This window comes from Pelobates fuscus, chromosome 3 (genome assembly GCF_036172605.1).
Source record: "Pelobates fuscus isolate aPelFus1 chromosome 3, aPelFus1.pri, whole genome shotgun sequence".
In the NCBI taxonomy this organism is placed as follows: domain Eukaryota; kingdom Metazoa; phylum Chordata; class Amphibia; order Anura; family Pelobatidae; genus Pelobates; species Pelobates fuscus.
The window spans coordinates 49,495,908-49,521,870 of NC_086319.1; the positions used below are offsets into that span (position 1 = coordinate 49,495,908).

Below are 25,963 nucleotides of genomic sequence, written 5' to 3' on the forward strand. Positions count from 1 at the left end.
CAATAGCTGGTCCTCTTGATTCTATTTCTGCCAATCTCATGCATTCAGTCTCATGCACACTTGGAGGCAAATTCCATTTACATTCCATGTACACCTCATTAAAAGTTACTCCAATCATTATAACCACTACTGTCTGTGAAATGCAGCAAGTATAGACACCAGGCACCATGACCACTTCAAAATACTGAAATGGTTATGGTGCTTGGAGTAACCCTTTTATGTATCTGTCTACTTGAACAGTGGCTTATCCAAAACTTGCTTTTAAAAAACACATTTAAAAGTAATATTCTATGAATCCATAGCTCTTTGCTTTTGCACCAAATTTGAGATAATTGAGTATAGAGTCTAGAATAGATTATATACGTATCAATCTAGATCTTTTTATCTTCTTCTGAATTGCTTGATGATCTTCAGTCTTGTATCTTATGGCTTCACTTTATTTAGACATCTTTGATAAATATGACGTGGTCTCTGGAAAAGTGGCATTTTCTCTTTTAATTATGTTATACAATTATGTTGATTACCAACTCATACTCAGTTTGAACAATACATCACATTAATAACAGCCTCGCAGACCTCTATATGTGATTAATGTTTGTATGTGATAAGAGAGCATAAAAACCCACAAAGTCCCATGAATTGTAGTATCTGAAAAAACATTTATTGTTCATATTTACGATCAATGATTAAACCCGAGTAAAACCCCTACAAAAGGTGTGATTGAAATGTAATATGTTGACCTAATAGCCTAACAGCCCTATTGCAAAATTGAAAGCACGTTTCACCGATGTGGCTTTTTAAAAATGGGATATTTTTTAAAAAGCCACAACGGTGAAACGCGTATTTGGATGTTTTTATACTTATTTGTTACTTTATTAAAGGAATACTTTTTGGACAAATTTACCTGGTTTGTGCCAATTTCCTTTTATATCTTATTTATTTTAACCTGGCTTCTTATTATCACTATAAAGAAATCTGAGGTTGGGATCATACCACCAGAGCTGATACCATCGAGCAGTAAGCCTGCTCAACACTATGTAAGTACATTTTACATATTATTTTACACCTGGTTCTTATTTTTACTGAGAGCACTATTGTTGCCCCTCATTCTATTATTGTCATTTGAGCTCCAGACAACCCAAAGACTAAGGACATCATATATCCTGAAGTGGGGATTGTACCCCTAGTTATAGCTCTGCTAAACATGAGTGGAATTTTTCTCTTTTTTACCATAACCACTTCACATGTTACACACTGCACTATTAGGCCTCTTTTTTTGTTTCATTTCATATGATCAACCACTGGAGAGACTGACCTAGGATACCACTCCCAAGATCCAAGAACTTATCCTAAAGGCACCTTTTGGTGTGAACTCTTGGACTCTCCAACATAGACTATCGTATCTCTCCTCGGTGCAGCCCTTATCCTTCTGTGTTCATTCCAGAGATTAATTCATGCCATCTTTCAAAGAATAACTTTACATTAATTCCTATTTAAGGTTTCCAAATTCCCAAATGAAAAATGCTTATTGGTCATTGCAATAAATGCTCTCATTCGTGGTTTTGCTTTTGCAAATTTCAACCAACAGAATTGGTTTTATTGATTTCCCTATTAGAACATGATTGGTAATTCCCAATTATGGACTATTGCATTGAGCACTGGTAGAAGAGACTACAGTTCTAGAAAAAGTAACAGTATAATATATAATCCGAGACAGCAATCATTGCCATGCCAAGAACGAGCAATGGTAGCTTTCTGTTTTGCATTAACAATACAAAACTGTCTTCTAAACTTTGTCTGCAAAAGCCAACGAAGGTCAAAATTAAATAACGATCTAAAAAATATCTATAAATTGGCTATAAAAATACATACATAGGACATAAAAAAGCACGCTTTAATATTTTAGAATTACATGATACAAAATAAACTGAAATCTTTTGATTGATGTTTTATATACCGAATAAAACATACTTTATCGCAAAGGTGAAATGAAACTTTCTTTAAGACTGCTTCACTTTACACTTGGCCAAATATGAGTCATTACATTATTCCTGATATATTTGATTCAGCATTGAACTATTCTGGGCATCAGTCCCACTGGAACCAATAGTTCAAAAATAAGTCTGAGAAAAATATTCCTTCATCAGTCCCTCATCCTCAAACAACCAAGTTCAGAAAAACAGTGATGAAGAGGCAACAAGAGGATTATAGGTAACTTGGGGTTTTGGTTTGAACTGAAGTGGTCATTGTTTTGTCTCCTCCTTTCTATGAGTATTTTCTTTTTTGGATCGCCTCCGCTTTAACAGCCAAGCTTCTTGCACAGATGGTGAGCACCACAATCAGGACTCCCACCATAAACGTAACTAGCGGCCAAAGGAAGCAGTGCAGAAGGACGTTCTCGTCGTGGGTGCGCCTCAAAAGCACATCTTCTGGTCTGCAAGAGAGATTAAGATATGATGGTGGTTTAGTGGAGTGCTTACTTTCTGTGAATTAAGATGAATACAGTGGATATGTATTTGTGTTACTTTATAGGTAAATATTCATTTATCAATATGTATCTCAGCAGAGAATTTACGATAACAAAACCACCAATAGCAGAATAGTTTAACCAGGGCTCACAATTTCCTTCACTAATGAAAAGGCCTCAAAGTTATTGGACACTGCAAGTCTGGAAGGTCCAAGGCACACTCACTAGAAGTAAATTTATACTCTTGAGGGCACAGGTGGACATTTTGAGTCTTGCTATAACAATTGTAATAAAACAGTACATTTTATAGCCAGTAGCTATTATCTACAGCGGGGTCATGAAGAATCACCAAATGATCGAGGCAGAAGATGCTGAGCAATAACCTTTTGTGTTAAATAGCAGTTTATTGCTTATATCGAAGATGTACATAAAAATAAGACATGTGCAATTTCTTTCGGTCCGAATTAAAATTCGGGTGAATTTCGGCGATTCGGACATTCGGATGTTTCCATTCTCTTATCTGCCTACATTTGATTCTCTAATTTGCCTATTCCCATACCATTCCATCCTCCGTCTATCCCATACATAATAGCATTCCATCCTCTAATCTTAATATATATCTGTGCATTGGTACCTCTTATCTATACTTGTGTTATAACATTTCTATGATATCGCCACACGCAATGCCACCACTGAATACAATTCCTTCCTTTCATTCTGTCTTCATTTCCACCGTGGCCTTCTCCATTCTGTCCAATAATTCTGACCGACTGATTCTATGCTGCCCTCTAGCTTTGATTCCCAATTTTCAGCATCTTTAGCTGTTCTGTTACACTATCACTCCTTCCTCAAATTGCTCCTTTAATGCCAAATGTTTCTTTCTATTTGGGATCTTTCTCTTTCTTTGCTCCCTCCCTCCCAAGATCTCTTTGTTGCTTAAATGATCCCTGTTTCCATTTACGGGGAGCAAGATAAATGATGTATGCATCACTTGTAATATAAATGTGGAATATTGCACTTAAGTAGGTAAGAATGCTTCCACTTAGGTCATATTTTATTGCCTGACCATCTGTTTTTGTTCTGCTTTACTTATATACATTATATTTATTTAACATATTGTTATGAAGCAACTTAAAATTCTCGGGCTAATTTTATGTTCAGGAAAGGCGAACAAGAACTAAGATAGTTTATGTGACTATAAACTGATGTTGATTAAGCACAATTATGGAATTCCCTGCATAATTTTAATATGCTATAAATAAATGTATACTGCGTGACGTTAAGCAGGAAAATTTATGTTATTCCTAATGCATTTAAACACTTCTATAAATGAATAATTACCAAAGGTGTGCAGATTAAAATTTTCAGTTTAGCTTAACATTTTTTTTTTAAATATATCAACACATTACGATAGTAAGCTCTATTTAGTCAGCATCTTTGTGTCAGTAATTTGCAGCAATATTAGATACTGGTTTACGCACAGAAACAGCCAAAACTCACTTTGGTTTTATTGGAAAAAGCAACATAAATGTGCAGAGCTCGGACAAGACCTTGTTAATGATCTATTTAAACACCTGGCTTTAACACTGAGCTCTCACTCTAGTACAGGGTAGGCAACCTTTAACACTCCAGATGTTGTGGACCTAATCTCACAGAATGCTCTTACAGACTTAGGGTTGCCACCTGGCTGGTATTTTACCGGCACAACCAGTATTTCAGGTTGCCTGGCCGGTGCCGGTATTGCATAATAATGCATAATTCAAGGATTTTACAATTATCATGACGGAAAGTCATGATTTTATTAAAGACACGGAGGCGAGTATTATGCTGCACTCTTTCTTTATTTCCCTCAGCAGCAAAGAAACATTATTGAAAAAAAAACATTAAAACAGGTCTGCCTTCCAACAGGCAATGTCCGCCTAGCAACATGATCATCCAATCAGCGACATCCTTTCTCTATAGCTGGCTGAGTGTTGATGACCATTTCCTCTTTCTTTCTTGCGACTCCCGAAGAAACTCAAAACTCGGAACAGGAAAACCAGAGTAAACCAAACGATTCTTAACAAAGCATGTGATTCCAGTAGGTCTTTAAGCCAGGTCACGCTAAAGAAACAAGAGAAATATGGTAATTTCTTGAAAGTTATGGGTTGACCGCATATATATTGATCTAAATGTCTGAGTAAACAGTGATAACCTTTCATAACAGTAGTAAGAGGCAACTACTAATCTGAGGACAATAGAGGTAATAAAGACAATAGAGGTAAAAAATGTGATACCATCACTACCGCCAAGTCGAACTTACCTTGGAGAGGTGTTAGTCTTTGAAAACTTACCTCGACCCACCACTGAGCCGTCCGCGGGTGGGTGGGTGGGATAATACTCGCCTCCGTGTCTTTAATAAAATCATGACTTTCCGTCATGATAATTGTAAAATCCTTGAATTTTATTAAAGACCCGGAGGCTCCTATTATGCTATTTTAAAGCTGTGAAATCACGGCTTCTGCGAAATGTTGGATAGGTTTGAAATAGAAGTTACGGAAAGTAGATTCTGCGGACCAATCAGCCGCCTTCAGTATATCTTCCAGGCGACAACCCGCCATTGAGGCTTTGGAGGCCATGGCACCGCGAACTGAGTGAGGTGAGAATATGGAGGTATCAATACCTGCCAAAGACATGATGCATTTGACCCAGCGGGCCAAGGTAGGAGAGGATACCGGAGCATGCGGTTTACGGAAGGAGATGAAGAGTTGGGGGTTCGACTCAATCCGGAGGGGTGCAGTACGAGCTTCGTACGCCCTAAGACATGTAACTGGGCAGAGGATCGGTGTCGCGGGAAACGCTGGATACAGGACCGATCTGGAGGACGATTTTGTCCTCCGTGAGATGTCAAAGACGACTCCTTCTGGGGTGAAGGATCGGGCATTGACATCAAGAGCTCGAACGTCTGATACTCTTTTGCAAGAGACTAGACATAACAGCATCACTAGTTTAGCTGAGATTTGTTTTAAGGATAGAGACTCGTTGTCTGGCCACCTAGTCAGGAAAGTTAGTACCAGGGAGACGTCCCATAGGGAGGAATAGCGAGGTAAAGGTGGCCTAGCGAAGCGGATGCCTCTTAGGAGGCGACATATTAAGGGATGTCGTCCTATTGGAACCCCGTCAATGCCGGTATGGCCGGCTGAGATAGCTGATCGGTAGAGGTTTACCGTTCTGTATGCTTTCCCGTTATCATAGAGGGAGGTCAAGAATTGCAGGACAGTTGTCACAGGAGTTGATAGGGGATCCACACCCCGTGCCACGCACCAACCATCCCATGTGCGCCAAGCAGACTTGTAAGACTGTCTCGTGCCGGGTGCCCATGCGCCCTCGAGAAGTCGTAGAGTCGATTGCGAAACTCCTTCGATTGACCAGGGTCCCCGGAAATCAGCCATGCCATGAGGCGGAGGAGGCCCTGAAGTATCAGGGGGTGGGGATTCCCTTCGGGGTCCCGGAGGAGAGATTGGGTGTCCGGGAGGAGACGTGGAGGGTCTATGGCCATCTCCAGCAGAGGAGGAAACCAAGGTTGTGCCGGCCATAGGGGGGTTATTAGAACCATGTCGCCCAAGTGGCGCCGTAGGTGGAGGAGGCAACGAGGGATAAGGGCAAATGGAGGGAATGCATAGTTCCTGGTTGTTGACCAGTCTTGTGAGAATGCATTCGTAGCCGTTGCCGTGGGGTCCGGCCTCCAACTGAAGAAGGTCGGAAGTTGGGCGTTCAAGCGAGAGGCAAATAAGTCTATTGCCAGAGGACCCCACAGATCCCAAATGCGTTGGAAGATTTGGGGATCGAGGTGCCAGTCGCTGGAGTCCCGCAGGTGACGGGAGTACCAATCTGCCGTAGTGTTGTATGACCCTGGCAAATATTCCGCCTTGACCGTCATGTTGTGTTGCAGACAGAACTGCCAAAAATCTCGAGCCAAATTCGCTAGAACTTTGGATCTTGTGCCACCAAGGTGGTTGATATAACGGACAGCCGATATGTTGTCCATCTTCAGTAGGATTGAACACTGGGACAGTGTTGGGGAGAGGCTGCGAATCGCAAAGGATCCCGCTAGGAGTTCCAAGCAATTTATGTGGAGCCTGGATTCCGCTTCTGACCAGCGTCCGCCTGTGGAGGTATCTCCGCAGCGTGCGCCCCAACCGTAAGAACTCGCGTCCGATTCGATGACTATATCTGGGGCTGAGCCGAAGATGGCTCTGCCGTTCCACGCCTCCATGTGTAGGAGCCACCATTGGAGTTCTTTCTTCGCTTCCGCGTCTAGAGTCAGAGTATCCTCGTATGAGGCACCGCCTCTGAGGTGTGACGCTTGTAAGCGTTGTAGGGCTCTGTAATGAAGGGGGCCCGGAAATATGGCCTGTATGGAGGCCGCTAGAAGCCCAATCACTCTGGCCAGGTGTTTGAGCGATATTTGAGGAAAGGTAAGCACACGTCTTATCTCTTTCTTGATATTTCTCATCTTGGAGGCTGGTAAATGCAATGTTTGCGTTTCTGAGTCCACCAAGAGTCCTAGGAACTCTATTTGTTGAGTGGGGGCCAGGATGGACTTTTCCCAATTGATTATGAAGCCCAAATTCTGTAGCAAGGTTGTGGTCCAACCGAGGTGAGTATGGAGTAATGGTATTGACTGGGATAGCAGCAGGATGTCGTCTAAGTATATGATTAGACGAATCCCCCGACTGCGTAGGAGCGCGATAACGGGCTTCATGAGCTTGGTGAAACACCAAGGTGCGGAAGAGAGACCGAAGGGAAGGCAGCGGAACCGCCATTTTCTTCCCTGCCATATGAATTGCAGGAAGTTTTGGTGTGCTTGCGCAATGGGTACTGTAAGATAAGCGTCTCTTAGGTCGAGTTTGACCATCCAGTCCGCTGGTTGGAGCAAATCCCGTAGGCAATGGATGCCTTCCATCTTGAAATGATGGTAGGCTACATAGGTGTTTAAATGTTTGAGGTTGATAACTGGGCGGGATCCGCCCCCTTTTTTGGGGACAATGAATAAATTGCTCACAAATCCCGGGGTACACATTGGGATTTCTTGGATAGCACCCTTGAGTGCCAAGTCTTGAATTTCCTCGGAAACGAGGGTCGTGTCTATTTGGGAAAAAGCAATCTCCCTGGGTGGGGAGAGCTGAGTGGGCAGGGATACAAAATCTATGAGATATCCTTGGACTGCCCTGAGAATCCAAACATCTGATGTAATTTGGGCCCATACATGGGAAAAATGTGTGAGTCTGCCCCCTATCAATACATGTGAAGAAAATTGAGAAGGGTAGCTTACCGTAAGGACGTCTTCTGGAAGGAGCGCCTCGTGCACCTCTCGACAACCAAGGTCTACCTCGTTGGGGAAAGAAGGTTGGAGCGGGCCTCTGGTCGTGGAAGGGGGTTCTCCCCATATAGGAGCCTCGGTTCGGGCGCGAACCTCTACTGAGTCTGCCGGACAGACGGCCCCTTGCTCTGCCGGCCCCACCAAAAACCTTTGGGTGGAACACCCTTTTTAGATTAGTTTGTGCCTTGTCCAAGGCTGTGAATGTCTGGACATAAGAGCCCAGGTCTTTTACAAAAGATTCTCCAAAAAGATACCCTTTTGCTTGGGCTCCTGGCTCAGTAATGGCCATATTCACCAGTTTAGGTTCTATTTTAATTAGGATAGATTTCCTGCGCTCAGTAGCCAGGGCCGTATTGGCATTGCCTATAAGGCATATCACTCTTTGAATCCAACCTCTAATAGTGAGGCGATCTAAGGCTTCGTCGTGCGCCAAGGATTCCTCTACGGCTTCGAAAATTTTGGTTGCCGGACCCAAAATATCCAAGACTTTATCTTGACAATTATAGAGGGAGAAGTCTAGACCTTTCTTAGGTTTCCAATTGGTTTTACTTAGAAATTGTATGATTTTAGGGTCCACCTGGGGTGTCTTACAGACTTCGTCTGGCACGGTGGGACGTGGGCATTCGGCCCTTAGTTTGTTACGTGTTGCCTTGTCTAAAGGCTTACGGGCTCGAGATGCGATGTATTTCGCCACATGCTCAGCCGGTGACCATTCCGCAGAGCGGGGGTGCCGTAAATCGTCGGGTTCGAATAACGGTTCACCCTGTGGGTCAAGTATTTTACCCTCTTTGTGTATATCAGAACTGGGCATGCCAGTGGTAGCCATTTTAGTGGAGGGATCATGCTCCTTATCCATATCGTACTCCGACTCTAAGTCGGATAAGTCATTAGACTGATCTGAGTCTAGGGTGGGTGCACTCTCCTCAACTGAACTGAGCTCTGACTCAGTATTATCAGGCTGGGTTTTAGCCCACTTCCAGTGTCTAGCCGTTTTTGCCCGGCTAGAGGCTCTCTTGCGCGGTGGTTCAATATTCGCGCCATCCATGACAGGTGTTATACTGTCCATCATTAGTTTGGAGGAGTGCTTAACTTTTGCCAGGGCTTTGCGGCCGAGGCGTGGGGGTTGAGAAACAGGTGGTATCGCGGCTGACATAGCAGGCGGAGGGACCATGAGTTGGGCCTGTAGTAATGCTTGGGTAAAAGATTTGGAGATAGAAGAGGACATAATGTCCATGGCAGATGCCAGGGCTTTGGATACAGAATTGGAAACAGTAGTCTCCATGATGGCCTGGATTTCCTCAGATGCTGGGAAATCCACCTCATCCCCAGGAGTTACAGGGGGAATACCCAAAACAGTGTGAGGATTAGTTTGTGTCCCTGAGGGACCAGGCAAGTCGTTAGAGGACTGCATATTGCTAATAAGGAATAGGCAAAATGATATAAGTAGTTGTTAGAAGTGGTATTGGCAAGGTTAAGTAACCCAGCAAAGGACTATAGAACAGAAAAAACTAGCAACAGGTAGCTGAATATTACTCACTGTAGATTAATAACGAAATTTTGGGAGCAGGAGAAAGGGGGGACCGTCCGCCACAACTCTGGACACCAACTCCGATTCAGGGGACGGAGTGGGCGTGTCACAGATGAAAAGGGCGCGAAAGCGCCGTTTTAAATGGCCGCCGGTGAAATTCCGGCTGAATTGAGCGTTTAAAGTGTCAAACGTTTAGCCGCGAGGCGGCAGAAGATTGTGTGTATAGTTAGTGCTCGGCGGTTGTGGCTGTCTACCGCGCTCGGTAACGAAGATTCCGAGCGCGGACACAGCAGCCGAGCCGCAAGATGGCCGCCGGAGGCGTCCCTGACGGGGAGCGCGTGCGCGGCTGAGTAAGGCAATACCGGGATCCGCGGTGTCGCCGAAAAACCTCCCCAGGAGTTAACTCCTAAGGAGCAACAAATGTACCAAAAACTATGTGAATAGCGTAATACATAAATGGGATTGCCAAATTAAAGTAGTATGTGCCTATCCCAGCACACTTCAATAAGGCACAGCAATTAAAGGAAACATTGAATAATATGTAAAATAACACATTTTATGTATACCAGCAATCGATGCATTCAATATAAACAAATAGTTTGCAATCATTAACAAATACAGAATTCCCACAGCCAGAGCTGAGAGAGTTGTACTTATCTGAGGGAAAGCAGCAAAGAAAGAGGAAATGGTCATCAACACTCAGCCAGCTATAGAGAAAGGATGTCGCTGATTGGATGATCATGTTGCTAGGCGGACATTGCCTGTTGGAAGGCAGACCTGTTTTAATGTTTTTTTTTCAATAATGTTTCTTTGCTGCTGAGGGAAATAAAGAAAGAGTGCAGCATAATAGGAGCCTCCGGGTCTTTAATAAAATTGCATAATAATGCCGTTATTTTTTTCTGTAGTTAAAAATTATACGCAATACCGCAGCCGGCCAGTAGATGGCGCTGTGTGCTGAGAGAGGCAGGGACAGGAACTTCGTCTCTCTGCCTCTCTCTACACTCTGAGTCCGCGGGGGCATAGCACAGAGCAAGCAGAGCCAGCAGCTCCCAGCCTGCAATCAGCCTACAGATCAGGTAAATGAGTGGGGGGCACTAGTAGTGAGGAATGGGGGGACAATAGTGAGGAATGAGGGGACAATAGCAGTGAGAAATGGGGGGACAATAGTAGAGAGGGATGGGGACACTAGATGGGGGGGACTCTAGTAGTGAGGGATAGGGGACATTAGATGGGGGACTCTAGAAGTGAGGGGTCGAAGGACTCTAGTAGTGATGGTGGGGGGACTATAGTAGTGAGGAATGGGGGGGGGACACTAGATGAGGGACTCTATATTAAACTTTTTTTTGTTTTTTTAATTAATACCATCTCCTTATTTAATAAATTGCCTGACAGAATTACTACACTTTATATCTCGATTTGTAAGTCACAATAATATTCTTTGACATTTACAGTTGTTAGTTAAGGACGACATTAACATTTTCCCACTGATGTATAAATATATATATATTTATATATATATGTATTTTGTATATTTTGGCCCCAGCAGCACCCTATAATGTATGCATGTTCAGGTGAGTGCAGCCCTCTTGGTTTCTTTATATATTTGGGAGTCCCAGGCCAACTCCTTGGTTTTGCACCCCTCCCTGTTACAGGTGCCTCATTCCAGGACCCTATTTAGCCTTGACTTGCAGAGAGTCCCAGTAAGGAAGTATTTCCCAAGTAAGTGGATTGATCACATAAGGGCAGGCATTAGGCTGCTAGGATAGGACCTGCCAACAATGGGGTACATTGACGTTGTGACAGGTTTATGCAATATATGATCATATAATGTAACTAAACCCCCATTATTTTTTGCCTAGGTGAGGTGTTTTTAAATAAAACTACTACAATCTGTGATTTTTGAAATCACTATTTAGTGAATAAGCGAGTACGCAGGTTTCTGTATTTTGTATATTTTGGCCCCAGCAGCACCCTATAATGTATGCATGTTCAGGTGAGTGCAGCCCTCTTGGTTTCTTTATATATTTTGTTCTTATCTATTTACATTCAGGGTTTTTTATTTATTTTTATTTTTTTTATGTCTTATAAGGGTTTCAAATGCACTTTTATAATAAGAAATGGGCTATATTATTAATTTTTGAAAGCTATATCATTTTATTTTCGCTGTGTTTTATTCACAGCATCACGTCTGCTTCTCAGGTAGAGCAGTAATTGCCCTCGTGGGGGTCTTTAAAACATTTTTGAAAGACCAGTCCTGTCAGGGGTACCTTGAGGGGGGTGGGGAGTAGAAAAGGTGCTATATCCCTGCTGCTTAGTACTGACATCATCCACTTTTCAGTTTCTGGCCTTCAGGAGTTGTGATATTATGAGATCTATTGCAAATCAAGACATGATGTCTGCTCCCACTCGCTGTTGGAGGTGATGGAGCTAATGGCAAGCTGCCTCTAATAGAAGCTGACTGCAGCTCTGCCTTTTCTGTCATTTTGATAGAAATCAGCATGTATGTGTGACAAAGCAGATTTTAATTTATCAGTGGTCTCTTGATTTCATTGAAATTTAAATTTAAACTTGGAATATTTTTTTAAAGACTCTATGAAAAGTGCTGCTCTTGGATGCAGCAATGAATCTCACAGAGTAAAAAATGGGGTACAATGTGCAGGAAACAAGATTATTCATGAAAGAAACACTTAATGCACCATGACCACTTCATGGCAGATCCAGAACCGCGCTCATTGGATCAGAGTGCTTAGCTAATACTCTCACCCAACGAGCGCAGTCCTGTGTGGTCCGGCTTAGCTCTGGTAAGTTGTTGAACTATACTAAAATTATTTAAATACTTCCTGTAGGAGTCAGGGCCTATCTTGGCACAACAGCCAGTGAAGTGAATGCAGTAGTTATGGTGTTTGGAGTACTCATTTAAACAATTAGTAAAACTAAAAAAATATATATTTTAGAAAAGTGGCTGACGTGGCGGATTCTCCAAGGCGTCTATTTGTTCCACATTTTGAAAAGAACAATGTCAACCAATCTGTTTGCAAATAAAACACTATGCTTCTTTACAGCACAGCAAGCCTTACTTAGAAATATTGCATATCAAGGTTTATGTCTAGTTAGGTGTCGGCAATCTGTAGCTGGTCATGTACTGGTGGACCGCAACTCAATGTTAACTCTTTAACAGCATTGGTAAAACACATGCAGGACGGACACTGAAATACGAGAAAAGTAAAATACATATAGAACTACATTAACCGTGACATTTTAAAATCATGTTTAAATATGCTAGAATTTTTTTTTTTTTTTTTTTCTTCTTCACATATTTTCTTTTTTTTCCTTTTTTATCTACCCGGTATTGTCAGTGTCCTTTTGTTTGAAAATGTGACAGCCCCTGGGATTTTATCACAATCCCTGTCACAAATGGCACTTCCTCTCAGCCGGCTGACAAGTGCTGGTGTCAGATGTGTTTTGTATTCCATATCACTGCACTATCCTGTCTACAATTCTGGACAGCAAGCAAAGTAAAGGTGAGAATCTAATGTCTTCCTTAGACATCTGCCTCATTCGTGATACTGACAGCTTCATGCATTTTTAAAATGATATCATTCACATTCTAAGGCTGTCTGCTGACCCTTGCTCTTTACATTCTGTACTGCCAAACGGCGTTAAAGTAACAGAAGACAAAATAACAACCTGCTTTGATATAAAGTTCTCAGTTTATATAGTGAAAGTATGTAGTGGACAGTTTAACCCATACACAACCGCTTTAAAATGAGAGATAATCGTCAATACACCTTTAATGCATTTGATTTGTTTTAGCCTCATTAATATGCTGTATTATTGCATGCTAAAATCTTCATAATGTTTGCACACAAAAAAAAAAAATCTGTTTTGCAGAATATTGCGCAACAGTGGTGTACTAAGCATGGGGGCAGGAGGTGAGGTCCACCCCAGGTGCCACTCAGTAGTGGGGTGCCGCGCTGAGGGTGCCCATCAGGTGGTATAAAAATTTGCAAACGTAAAGCAAGTCATTATTAAAGTTTCACTACTACCGTCCCTTTTAACAAAGTCTTAAAACGTTATAGTTTGCTATGCTTTTTTTTTGGATGAAAATTAAAGTCCTAATCTTGAGAAGGAAAAAAAATGTGGCTAATAAAACACAAATAACATTTATAATGACCAAAAGAAAATCAAATCAAATGTTTTCCAAGTAAATTTAATAATTAATTGAAGTACATAAAAAATAAACTCGAACTCTCACATGTTTAGAGCAGATGCAAAGCCTCCCACTTGCGTACAATAATAGCAATAATGGTATACCCCATAATCAGAATTATTATTGGGTGCAGCACAATATATTAGCTACCACATTGATGAGCAATTATCTCTAATCAAATAACATAATTAAATGATCAATCAGCACTTTGTTGTCAAGAGAAATCCATTACCCAGGGCTTACAAAACAAGACTTTAGATAAAGCCAAGCAAATATCAGCAAAAATTAAGATAAGCACATATCCCTCTCAACACTGTGTTACCCCGTGCTATCCTGTGACAGTTTGTCAAGTAATCAATGACGTTATAAAACAGTAAAACATATTACAACAATAATATAGACCATAAAAGTGCAGTTCGCTTGTAAAAAATGCAAAAAACTTCACTTTTACTTAAAATATCACCGTTGTAATACAATTTACCAGTTTGAAACACAAATATTTGAGTTCAGCGAAGTCTCCCGAGTAAAACAGTACCCCCTATGTACAAGTTTTATGGTGTCTTGGAGAGTTACAGGGTCAAATATAGTGCTTGCGAATTAAATTCTCTGCACTTTCTCCCTGTGTTGTCAGGCAAGTCAATCAAATTTTAATTAATCAAATCACATAATTACGTTAAAAGATTATTTAAATATACATGTAGAATTTTAATATATATGCATTTATAGGTATTTAAATTCTACGTGTATACTAATGTAATCTTTTATGTAATTATATGTATTTATATATATATATATATATATATATATTTGTGTTAAGGGCTCATGATAGTACAGAAGATACAAACACTGATAAGTGTAGGATGGTATTAAAAGAGCAAGTCGGTTGTGGTGTGCCGGAACAGACGATGAGGTAGGCCTGTAAATAAAGAGGGCCCACCAAGAAGAAATGTAAAGAGAAAAGGAGTTAATAATGAGGAGTGGGTGGGAGGGTGATGCAGCGCTGACCTCGAACGATATGGAGCCAGGTAAGGGGTGTCCCTTAAGTAGGGAAGAGGTGTGTCATACGCCCCTCCCACAATTACAGGCCAAAAGGCCTTAATACTTGTGTTAAGGGCTCATGATAGTACAGAAGATACAAACACTGATAAGTGTAGGATGGTATTAAAAGAGCAAGTCGGTTGTGGTGTGCCGGAACCGACGATGAGGTAGGCCTGTAAATAAAGAGGGCAAAAGTAGAAAATCAAATTTATTACATACCAGCAATATACATACTTTAACCAGACATGTCTTGAAAGGCATTTCTTACTCCTTGTACCGGGTTAGGTATGTATCTAGAGTAAGCCGATGATTTCCAGCGCCCTAGTGACTTGATAACATGAACTGGAATGTTTGCACTGGATGCTGTGGAGGCCGCTCCTATGCGGAAGGAGTGGCCCGAATAGTTAGCTGATTTGAGGCCCAGCTGTGTAAGTAAAGACCTGACGTGTGTCATAAAGGTGGTGGTAGTGAGTACCGAACCTTGTAGACTGAAAGTGGTTGAGATGGTGGTTCGTTGTTATGCTGGGTATATGAGTCCAGTAGTTTGACGGGGCTCCACCTGTTGTGAGTAGGATAGTACTTAACCTCTACTGAAAGTGCATGTTGACTGGTTTTGGAGTGAGGCAGAGTCAAGATATAATAGTCCATGTGTTTTGTTAAGTGTGAATGAAGTAGGATGTGAGTGGACTGTGTTGTGCTGATGGCGGTAAATTCTCTTGGTCTCAAGAAACCATAAACAAGGCTACGTATATGGCGGTTTTAACGATGAGGTTTGTGTTGTTGGCAAAGGGTTTAAATCTAGTGAATTGTATAAGTCTTTAAAAATATGGAAATCTATGGGTAGCCTCTGGGCCGTACGTGGGGGTTCGGATCTCTGAATACCCCTAAGGATGTTCTTAATTGGTAGGAGAACACTTGATTTGTCTGGTTGTAAAGTTAGCATGTGATGTTGGATGCCTGTCAGATATGGTTTGATTGTGTTGTATGATAGTTTGAGTTTGAGGTGGCAAAAAGAAGCAAAGCCCAACCAGGATGTCACGATGAAAGGTTGTAAGATGTTGTGTTCAGAAAGGAATCTTTAAATCAAATGAAAGCACTATCGTAAGTTTCCCGGGTATTAGTAGACAGTGCTAATTGGGACAATGTTCTGCTATGTTGCATAATAGCATCTAGTCCATTACTAGATGGTGGAATAGTGGGGTGTTCGTGGCTGTGAGTGCGGCTGACGGGAGTATTTGACGAAAAGCCTGGAAATTAAAGCGAGACAAATTGTCAGCAGCAGTGTTACATACACCTGGAACATGAATACAAAACAAGAGAAAATTATGACATGCAGCCAGCCAAGTGAGTTTCCCCAAGAATCTCATAATAGTCAGTGATTTGGATCGGCCTTGTTTATAATGTGACAAGTTACTTGGTTGTCTGAGTAGCAACGTACAGACGAACCTGCCCATAAATGCACCCATGCCACGGCAACCGTCACGATGGGATATATCTCAAACAGAGCTGAGGTAGTGGAAAAACCCTCCAGGTCCTGAACTTCTGAAGGCCAGCTGCCCCAAAGCTATTCGTTCCTGAAAAATTGCTGCAAAACCTGTGGTAGACGCCGCGTCTGACCAAATGGTAGGTGAGGAGTCAGACAATTTTGGAAGGAACATGCTTTTACCATTCAAGGTGGTTAAAAATTTTCTCCACATAATTACGCCTGCCGTGGCTTGGGTATCCAGGGGTGACCTGTGTCCATCATGTCTAAAAGTGGGAAACATGTAAAGGAGTTGTGAGATGAAAGCCCGGCCTTGAGGTATGATGCGAATGGCAAAATTCAGTGACCCAAGCAGAGACTGTAATTCTTGCGGTTGCAAGTACCGAGTTGTATGTAGAGATTATGTTGATCAGAATGTTTTCTACCTTGGGCGTGGCAGGCTAGCTTGCATGGTGGCTGAGTCTAGTATGATACCCAGGAATGTGATGAAGGTATCTGGTCCTTCAATCTTGGTGGAGGAGACTGGGACACCCACCTGTTCGAATAGACTGATGGTTTCTTTTAGGCTACTGGGAGGGGAAATATTCTCCTCGACCAGTAAGAAATCATCCAGATAATGTATAACTGTAGGGCATCTGGCTATATTTAATAAAACCAGCATAGGGTTTCGGCGAATACGTCGAAAATGGCCGGATTACTTTGGAACCTAAATGTTAAACGTGAGCAAAATAGTAGTTCCCTGCCCACTTGATACCATGCAGGTGACACAGTGTAGGGTGGATAGGCAGTAACTTGAAAGCATTGTGATATCAGTCTTACTGAGCCATGCTCCGGCCCCTGCCTGCATGATAGCCGTAATGGCGTGATCTATGGTGGAATATTGCAGTGAAAATTCCTCAGAGGATATGAGGGAGATCAGACAAGGAGTGGCAGAGGTGTGAGGTGTTGATAGATCAATGATAAGTCTCTGTTTGTGAGACGATTTCCCCGTGACAATACCGATGGGGTTTGTCCGCCATGTGGTGAACGGAGGGGACTGGAAGGGCCCCCATAGGAAGTCCTCTGCCACTTCCTGGCGATGAGTGTCTCCACCGCTGTAGGGTTTGTTGTGCGGATTGTAAATTAGGACATTCCAGGATTCCGGAAGGCATGTGTATGAGGCCTGTGTGAATCCTTCTGATAGACCCGAGATAATGAATTCCACCAAATGTCTAGATGGATGATGTGGCAGTAATGTCGTAAGTACAGAAATGTTTATTGATGTTAAGTATAGTTTTGGGATACATTTATTTGGACACAGATTTAGCATGTGCCCTGAAACAGATTGTGTTGTATGATAGTTTGAAACACAAATTACTGGAGAAAGTGATTGCAACTCAACCAGTGCTGGAGGGGTCGCAGCGGCCCAGCCGACCCAGCCATGGTAAGGGGTGTAGTGACCGATTCCCCAGGGGTGATACTGGCAGGCTAACTAGGCCTGAAAGGCGAAAAATTAATCTTGTTTTGTGACAGGTGAGGCCCTGCTAGTTGCCAAGTGGCTATGAGAGGCTCTGTCTATGAGTTGGCGCGAGGGGTTATTGAGGCCACCCGTCGTAGTGGCAGGAATCGTAGGCCTCTCGGTGATAGTAAAAGAAAACAGGGGGAGGGAGTGACAGGTGAGGCCCTCTCTATAATATTGCGAGGCGGCTAACTCACGTGTGGCCCGATGGCGTTTGCCTCCGAAATGTTGAGGCGGGGTGTTGGCCTCGCGGACCACTAAACGATAGGCAGAAATGCCAAGAAGGGAGGTACCTATTTGGGCCTATACCCCTAACTTGCCAGTACTCTATGGCCTAGAAGAATGAAACGTATGTGAACTACAACGTGAGCAGGCTTACGTACCTGGTAGTATGTATGAAGTTTTGAGATTCGACAGGTATGAAAACCTGGATAAACCTAAAAAGGGATAGAGTGAGAATGGATCCTGTGAGACCTGTGTAATCTGTATAGGCTGGGATTAGGGCTTCTAGCAGTATGTGTGGGAGGTGTAAAATCTATGAGTATGATAGTGACATGACTGCCCATGCTTGGTGACAAGCGTTACGCTGAGTCCGATACCTGGCAGCAGGGGATTGACCATGTAATGTGTATATATGGAAGGTGATCAGATGATATGCATGTCACTAAACTGATCTGGGAATGCAAGGGACTTTTTAATGTGAAGTGACAATATGCAGAATCCTAAATGTTGCTGTAAAGTGACGTATGAATGTATGAACCAGAACGTGTGATTCAAAAACCGAAAGTCTTGTGAGACGTATATGCCGTGTTCTTGAATACTCGTGTTTTGTCGTCTGAGTGTGTCAAGAAAAGGCCTGAGTTTGTAAATGCCATGTGAAATTATGTGAAATGACAATCTATGCAGAAAATGTTGTAACGTGACGTATGAGTGGTTGAACCAATGCGTGTGATTCAACCCGAAACCCTCTGTGGAAGGTAGGACCGTGTTCTTATATACTCGTGGTATATCGTATGAGTATGATAAGAAATGTCCTGAATAGTTAGTGCCATGTAATCGTAATGTACATGGTTGTAATAACATCATATCTCCATTATACTCTTTGAAAATAGGACCGTGTCCTTGAACTCGTGGCATGTCGTACGAGCATGACAGAAAAAGGAGCCGTAATGTAGGCTAACCATAACAGTAATATACATGTAATATCTGCATTGTGAAATAAAATAACTATTATTATTAAAACCATATATATATATAATAAGCAACCTGAAACAAAATAGACAACCTAAGATCGTGTAAAATAAGTATTTGAAAGTTTAACCGATTACTGTGCAGGAAACGTATGATTGGTTGGATCAGAACGTGTGATTCAACCCGAGTATGCATGAAAAGGAATTAAATCCTTGTGTCATGTTTAACAACAAAGAAATGAGACCTGTAACGTAGGCTGATTTAATTGTAATGAAATGGATAATTATAAAAAAAAAAAAAAAAAACTCAAGTAAGCGTGGGAGTCCAATGTCTATACAGAAATGTTAGCTGGTTACATACCCTGATGTAATAAGTGATACCTTAAAAATAGCATGAAAATGGTCTGTCTATTTAACCAAGCAACTTTTTAACCAAATGTAAATACATGAAATGATGAAATGTAACTCACGAAAAAGATCTATGTGAATACATAGCAGAATAACCGAATCTTAGTATGAAGGGAAACAGAAGTTAGCATGAATAGCTTAACCGTATGCATTTTAATGCGAACAGCAATCGTGCATAGAATATACTATGAATAAGTGCCGACCAGAAAACACAAACCGAAATGACAATCGTTTAAATGAAGCAAGGTTGGTTTTTACATGAAATGCAATAATGTCTGAGAAGCCTGTAGTACACTGAATGACCGGTAGGGGTCAGTGTGTAGGCGAAAATGCAGTGGTTCGATGGTTTGTACATGAAATGCAATAATGTCTGAGAAGCCTGTAGTACACCGAATGACCGGTAGGGGTCAGTGTGTAGGCAAAAATGCAGTGGTTCGTTGGTTTGTACATGAAATGCGATAATGTCTAAGAAGCCTGTAGTACACCCAAAGACCGGTAGGGGGTTTAAACGAATGATATGCATGAACATGCAATGGTTTTAGAACAGACTTAGACACAATGCAGCCGTAAAGTGAGGACCTGACCCGTGCATGGTGCCGTGGGACTGATGCCTGGCATAACGGGTAGGTTGACTTACAGTTTGTGAGTCACTTGGACACCATCCACGGCGATGGATTGAAGAAAGAAGGTGGTAGGCCGGAAAAGTCTGTGGCTGGATTCCTGACACAGCTCTGCTTAAAAAACCTCATGGAGTAATCAGGTAAAATGGCGTCTGGATGACCCGGAAGTGGAAATGATGCAGCGCTGACCTCGAACGATATGGAGCCAGGTAAGGGGTGTCCCTTAAGTAGGGAAGAGGTGTGTCATACGCCCCTCCCACAATTACAGGCCAAAAGGCCTTAATACATATATATAATATATTTGCGGTTATTTGTATTTTATATATATATATATATATATATATATATATATTAATAACAAAATACAGTTAGAATGAAATTACATACGCATATATAATTTATATTAAATTTTGTTTCAATATTTTATTTATTTATTATTTTAATTATACGTATTTATATATAATATATATATGTACATCTATTATATATATATATATATATATATATATATATATATATATATATATATTTTCTTTTTACACTTGTCTTTTTTTTTTTTTTTTTATACTTCCCACCAGCAGGGGGACTGTCTGATATTTCAAACAGTCCCCCTGCTGGCAGATCCACAGCCAGCTATAGAGGGCCATGTGATCGCTCTTTGAGAGCCTGGGCTGTGAGGCAGTCCTCCCGAAGCGGATCGCGGCAGAGGTAAGTACATCTTACCTCCGGGGGCTGGAAGCTGCCAGCTCTGTTATCTACCCCGAGCGTGACTCGGGGTTACCGCTTCTGGCAGCGAAAATTAACCTCGAGTCACGCTCGGGAATACCGCTAGCCTGGTTAAGATCTGCCTGAGGCTGAAATACAGAATTGTAACCATCAAACAGTTGTCATCTAGACCATGTGATTCCTTACAGTGACAAATCAAAATGATATGATCTCATTGCCAAAACTCACAGAGAGGTACAAGTCGATTAGGGTTGTGTACATAGGCGTGCGCAGCCTATTGCATTAGGGTGTGCACCCTAAAGCACAAACACGCCGCATGTGTATATATTTATTCTATTTTTATTTTTCTATTTTTACTATATATATATATATATATATATATATATATACACATACATACACTGCTGTGTGTGTGTGTGCTGCTAGTGTGCTGTGTGAGGGTGGTGTTAGTGGGATGTGTGGGTGAGGGTGCTGGTAGTGTGCTATGTGGGTGAGGGTGTTTGTGTGGGTGCTGTTTGTGTGTGAAGGTGCTGGTAGTGTGCTGTGTGAGGGTGTTTGTGTGTTTGTTAGGGTCCTGTTACTGTGCTGTGTGAGGGTGCTGTTTGTGTGATGTGTGCGTTTGTGTGATGTGTGCGTTTGTGTGATGTGTGCGTTTGTGTGATGTGTGCGTTTGTGTGATGTGTGTGGGTGTCGTGTATTTGTGAGGGTGCTGTTTGTGTGTGTGTGTTTGTGAGGGTGCTGTTTGTGTGTGTGTTTGTGAGGGTGCTGTTTGTGTGTGTGTGTGTTTTTGTGAGGGTGCTGTTTGTGTGTGTGTGTGTTTTTGTGAGGGTGCTGTTTGTGTGTGTGTGTGTTTTTGTGAGGGTGCTGTTAGTGTGCTGTGTGTAAGGGTGTTGTGTGTTTGTAAAGGTGCTGTGTGTGTGTGATTGTGAGGGTGCGGTTAGTGTACTGTGTGTGTGAGCGTGCTGTATGTGTCTATGTGCTGTGTGTGTGTGTGGGCTGTATGTTGGGAGGGATTGTGGAGGTGGGGGCAGATTAGTAAATATCCCTTCTCCCTACCTTATGTAGGGAGGGGGGATCCTTGCTGCCATGTGCCATCCCTGGTGGTCCAGTGGAGAGAACTCTAGCCTGCGGAGCTAGAGTTAACTCTTGCGAGATCTGAGTGTTGCCGTGGCAATGCTCAGATCTCGTGAGAGGAACCTGGCAGAGCTGCTGTCTAGAGCTCCCCGGGTCCTCTCCTGCCTCCCTCCGTGTTGCTGTGGGTTGGTGAGGTAGATCTTTGATCTCCCCGCCAGCCCATGGAGGCTAAGAGCAGAGCCGGCACTCAGATAGCGCCGACTCTGCGTGAGCCGTCAAGGGAGATCCGGACATCTCCAGAGAAGTCCTGGGGAATAAAGTGTGGGAACTCTTTTCCCACCCCCCCCCCCAAAAAAAAATATACACGTGTGTGTATGTATATATATACTGACACACAGATATATATACACGTGCACACACATACTCAGACACACACATACATTCACAGACACACACACACACACACCCATATACACACACACACTCACATACACACACACACTCACAGACACACACACACACACCCATACACACACATACTCACAGACACACACATACTCACAGACACACACATACTCACAGACACACACATACTCACAGACACACACTTACAGACACACATACACTCACAGACACACACACATACCCATACACTCAGACACACACATACTCACAGACACACACTTACAGACACACACTTACAGACACACACTTACAGACACACATACACTCACAGACACACACTTACAGACACACATACACTCACAGACACACAAACATACATTCACAGACACACTTACATACATTCACAGACACACTTACAGACACACATTCACAGACACACACACATACAATCACAGACACACTTACAGACACACATTCACAGACACACATGCATACATTCACAGACACACTTACAGACACACATACATTCACAGACACACACAGACACACTTACATACATTCACAGACACACTTACATACATTCACAGACACACTTACATACATTCACAGACACACTTACAGACATTCACAGACACACTTACAGACACACATTCACAGACACACACACATACATTCACAGACACACTTACAGACACACATACATTCACAGACACACACACACATACATTCACAGACACACATTCACAGACACACTTACAGACACACATTCATAGACACACACACATACATTCACAGACACACATTCACAGACACACATTCACAGACACACTCACAGACACACTCAGACACACACACAGACACACATTCACAGACACACACACACACACATTCACAGACACACACACACATTCACAGACACACATTCACAGACACACTTACAGACACACATTCACAGACACACACACAGACACACATACATACAAATAATTTATTTTTTTTATTAAAAAAATGTCCACCCAGCCTCCCTACCTGGAGTGCTGGCGTGGACTTGTCCCTGGGGTCCAGTGGGTCGGATGCCTGTGTCCATCTCGGACGCGGCGAGGGAGCTGTGTGCTCTCTGCTTCCTCTCACCGCGCGGGCTGTCTGCAGTAGCTGGGAGCCGGAATATGACGTCATATTCCAGCTCCGGCATCAGCAAACAGCGCGCGGTGAGAGGAAGCAGAGAGCACACAGCTCCCTCGCCGCGTCCGAGATGGACCCAGGCATCCGACTGGGGGGGGGGGCATGGGGGCCGGAAGGGGGCATTTGGGGACACTGCTCAAATAAAAGTGCAGGAACGCTATTCCTGCAGGACTCAATACATAGGCGTGCCGCGGGGACCCCGTGCGCACGCCTATGGTTGTGTAATCACACATTGCCATCAGTAGATGTTTCGGGACAAATACCAGTGCTTATAGTGCTAGCTGAAAAAGATTTATAACCTTTATTTTATTCTTTGTTCTGTTATAAAAAAAAAAAATTGTGTCTTCACAGTACCATTAGCAGTTTAGTTAGGCAGTGAGGAGGATTTTACATTTACTTAAATTCTGTAATATAACATTAAATTCCTAAATAAACCCTTTTCCGAATAAAGATCTAGAAGCAGAGTCTCAAAAATTAAAATGATGCCACTACTAATAGCGAAATGACTATATATACTGTATAAAAGATTAAACATTTTACAGACTCACCTTAAAGGAACACTATAGTCACCTAAATTACTTTAGCTAAATCAAGCAGTTTTCGTGTATAGATCATTCCCCTGCAATTTCACTGCTCAATTCACTGTCATTTAGGAGTTAAATCACTTTGTTTCTGTTTATGCAGCCCTAACCACACCTCCCCTGTCTATGATTGACAGAGCCTGCATGAAAAAAAAAATGGTTTCACTTGATGTAATTTACCTTAAATAATTGTATCTCAATATCTAAATTGAACTTTAATCACATACAGGAGGCTCTTGCAGGGTCTAGCAAGCTATTAACATAGCAGGGTATAAGAAAATCTTAATTGAACAGAACTTGCAATAAAGAAAGCCTAAATAGGGCCCTCTTTACAGGAAGTGTTTATGGAAGGCTGTGCAAGTCACATGCAGGGAGGTGGGACTAGGGTTCATAAACAAAGGGATTTAACTCCTAAATGGCAGAGGATTGAGCAGTGAGGCTGCAGGGGCATGTTCTATACACCAAAACTGCTTCATTAAGCTAAAGTTGTTCAGGTGACTATAGTGTCCCTTTAAACTATAAAGGATATTATGGAACACGTGTAGCAGCATTAAAAGCCCATTAACTGTAACGTATTTTTTGCGACTACAGTCAATACTGTGTCAAATTGTACATTCTCACATAATCTAACATTCGTGGAAAATCAAGAAATCCATGTCTCAAGCCTTAATAGAGTTATTATATTCATCAATTACAGAAATTGGAGTTATTAGAGTCTTTATTTGTACAAGATATGCTGCTTCTTATAAATCTGAGTGCAATTTAGAAACCTACACATATGGGTAACAGTAAATGTCTAGGAACTGGTATTACTAGGGGGTAATTCTACATTTCATTAAACAGTCAGGCTTTGTTACAGAACATTATGCTCCATTTAGATAAACATTGAGCAGTGTGCTTTAATATTTAAATAAAATCAAAAAAGTAACCCCTGAAACACTTCAGCTTCACAGAGAAAGCATCGATTTTATAAAGGTCTTTGTAGATACTAAGATTATGGAACAAAGTTTATGGTGTCTAAGATTCTTTATACTCCTTGAAAGACTTATTCTATTTTTCTGGACTATGTTGGACTATTGAACTATTTCTTTTTTGTAGATTTAGCCGGAGAGCGAGAAAGTGTTAGCTTATTCAGGCATGGATGTACTATGTGTGTCATTGATGTATGTTGAGTGTACCAAGGATGGATTCCCATGTATTAAGTGTGGATATGACTGGAAAGTCGAAATAGGGATGCGATTAGGAGACATAGGACGCAATGTCATGATTGGGATTATTGTTAGAATTGCAAGATGATTATAAGTTATCTCATGATTTAATATGTAAATGTGTCTTTTTTCAAACTAATCAAGAGGTGTTTCCTGATACCCAAGCTATTTACTCACAGGTGCGGGTTTTATAAGTCACAAATGGTGTCAACGTGAGGGGATGATATGTCTACACAGTCATGGCCCTCACTCAGGGTTTCCCCAGATGTTATTTTTTCCCTCAAATATGAGTTTTTGACCTAGCCCCAGATCACCGGGTGGACTGGTAACCCTGGTCCAAAGAGGGGGATAGATATTATTCCCATTTTGATGTGCTTACGTTATGAATTATAATAATAATTATATTCCCGTTGATGGGAATAATACACTTTGCCCAAGGCTCAAACTACAGATAACATGATGTTCAGTCTGTTTAAATTTGGTTAACATGTCAGCTGTTTGAAATATTTAACTTGTACGCTTAAAAGATGTATTCAACAGATAACTGAAAAAGCTGATAACTCTTAAAGGGAAAACCTACGGCACAGAGCAAATGGGGGAAATCGAGGTGAAGAAAAAAAGTCCCGCAGACGTGATTAGCACGTCTGAATATACCTCCTTTCGTTTCTCTGCCGCAGGCCTCCCCTGGATATTTTCCGTAAGGTAGATCATGATCTGATCTAAGAGGGGAATTGTAGATACGAATATCCATTTCACTATCTATCCTAGCTGTTCATATAAGGGTTAATTTAAATTTGGAATTGTATCTTCGATTCTGGGAAGAATTTATCTAATATCATTTACGAGAATGACCATACTGATTTTGAAATGTTCTTGTTAATTGTCCAAGATTTTGGTAGTTGTAAATATCTGTTTTTTATCAAATATACGTGCGTCATACAACGTTGGATATAACAAGAAACAGCTGCTTATAACTTGAGCAA

The 25,963-nt window shown here is 41.9% G+C and overlaps 1 protein-coding gene across 1 annotated transcript in view; it reads right to left on the reverse strand.

Annotated features, from left to right (window-relative positions):
- Nucleotides 1-499: 499 nt before the first annotated feature.
- Nucleotides 500-25,963, reverse strand: part of KCNMB4 (potassium calcium-activated channel subfamily M regulatory beta subunit 4) — a 112,440-nt gene continuing 86,976 nt past the window's right edge. The window contains exon 3 of the mRNA XM_063447014.1: nucleotides 500-2,434. Coding sequence (XP_063303084.1) covers nucleotides 2,266-2,434 — 169 coding nt within the window. The 3' untranslated portion in view covers nucleotides 500-2,265. The remainder of the gene's footprint in view (nucleotides 2,435-25,963) is intronic.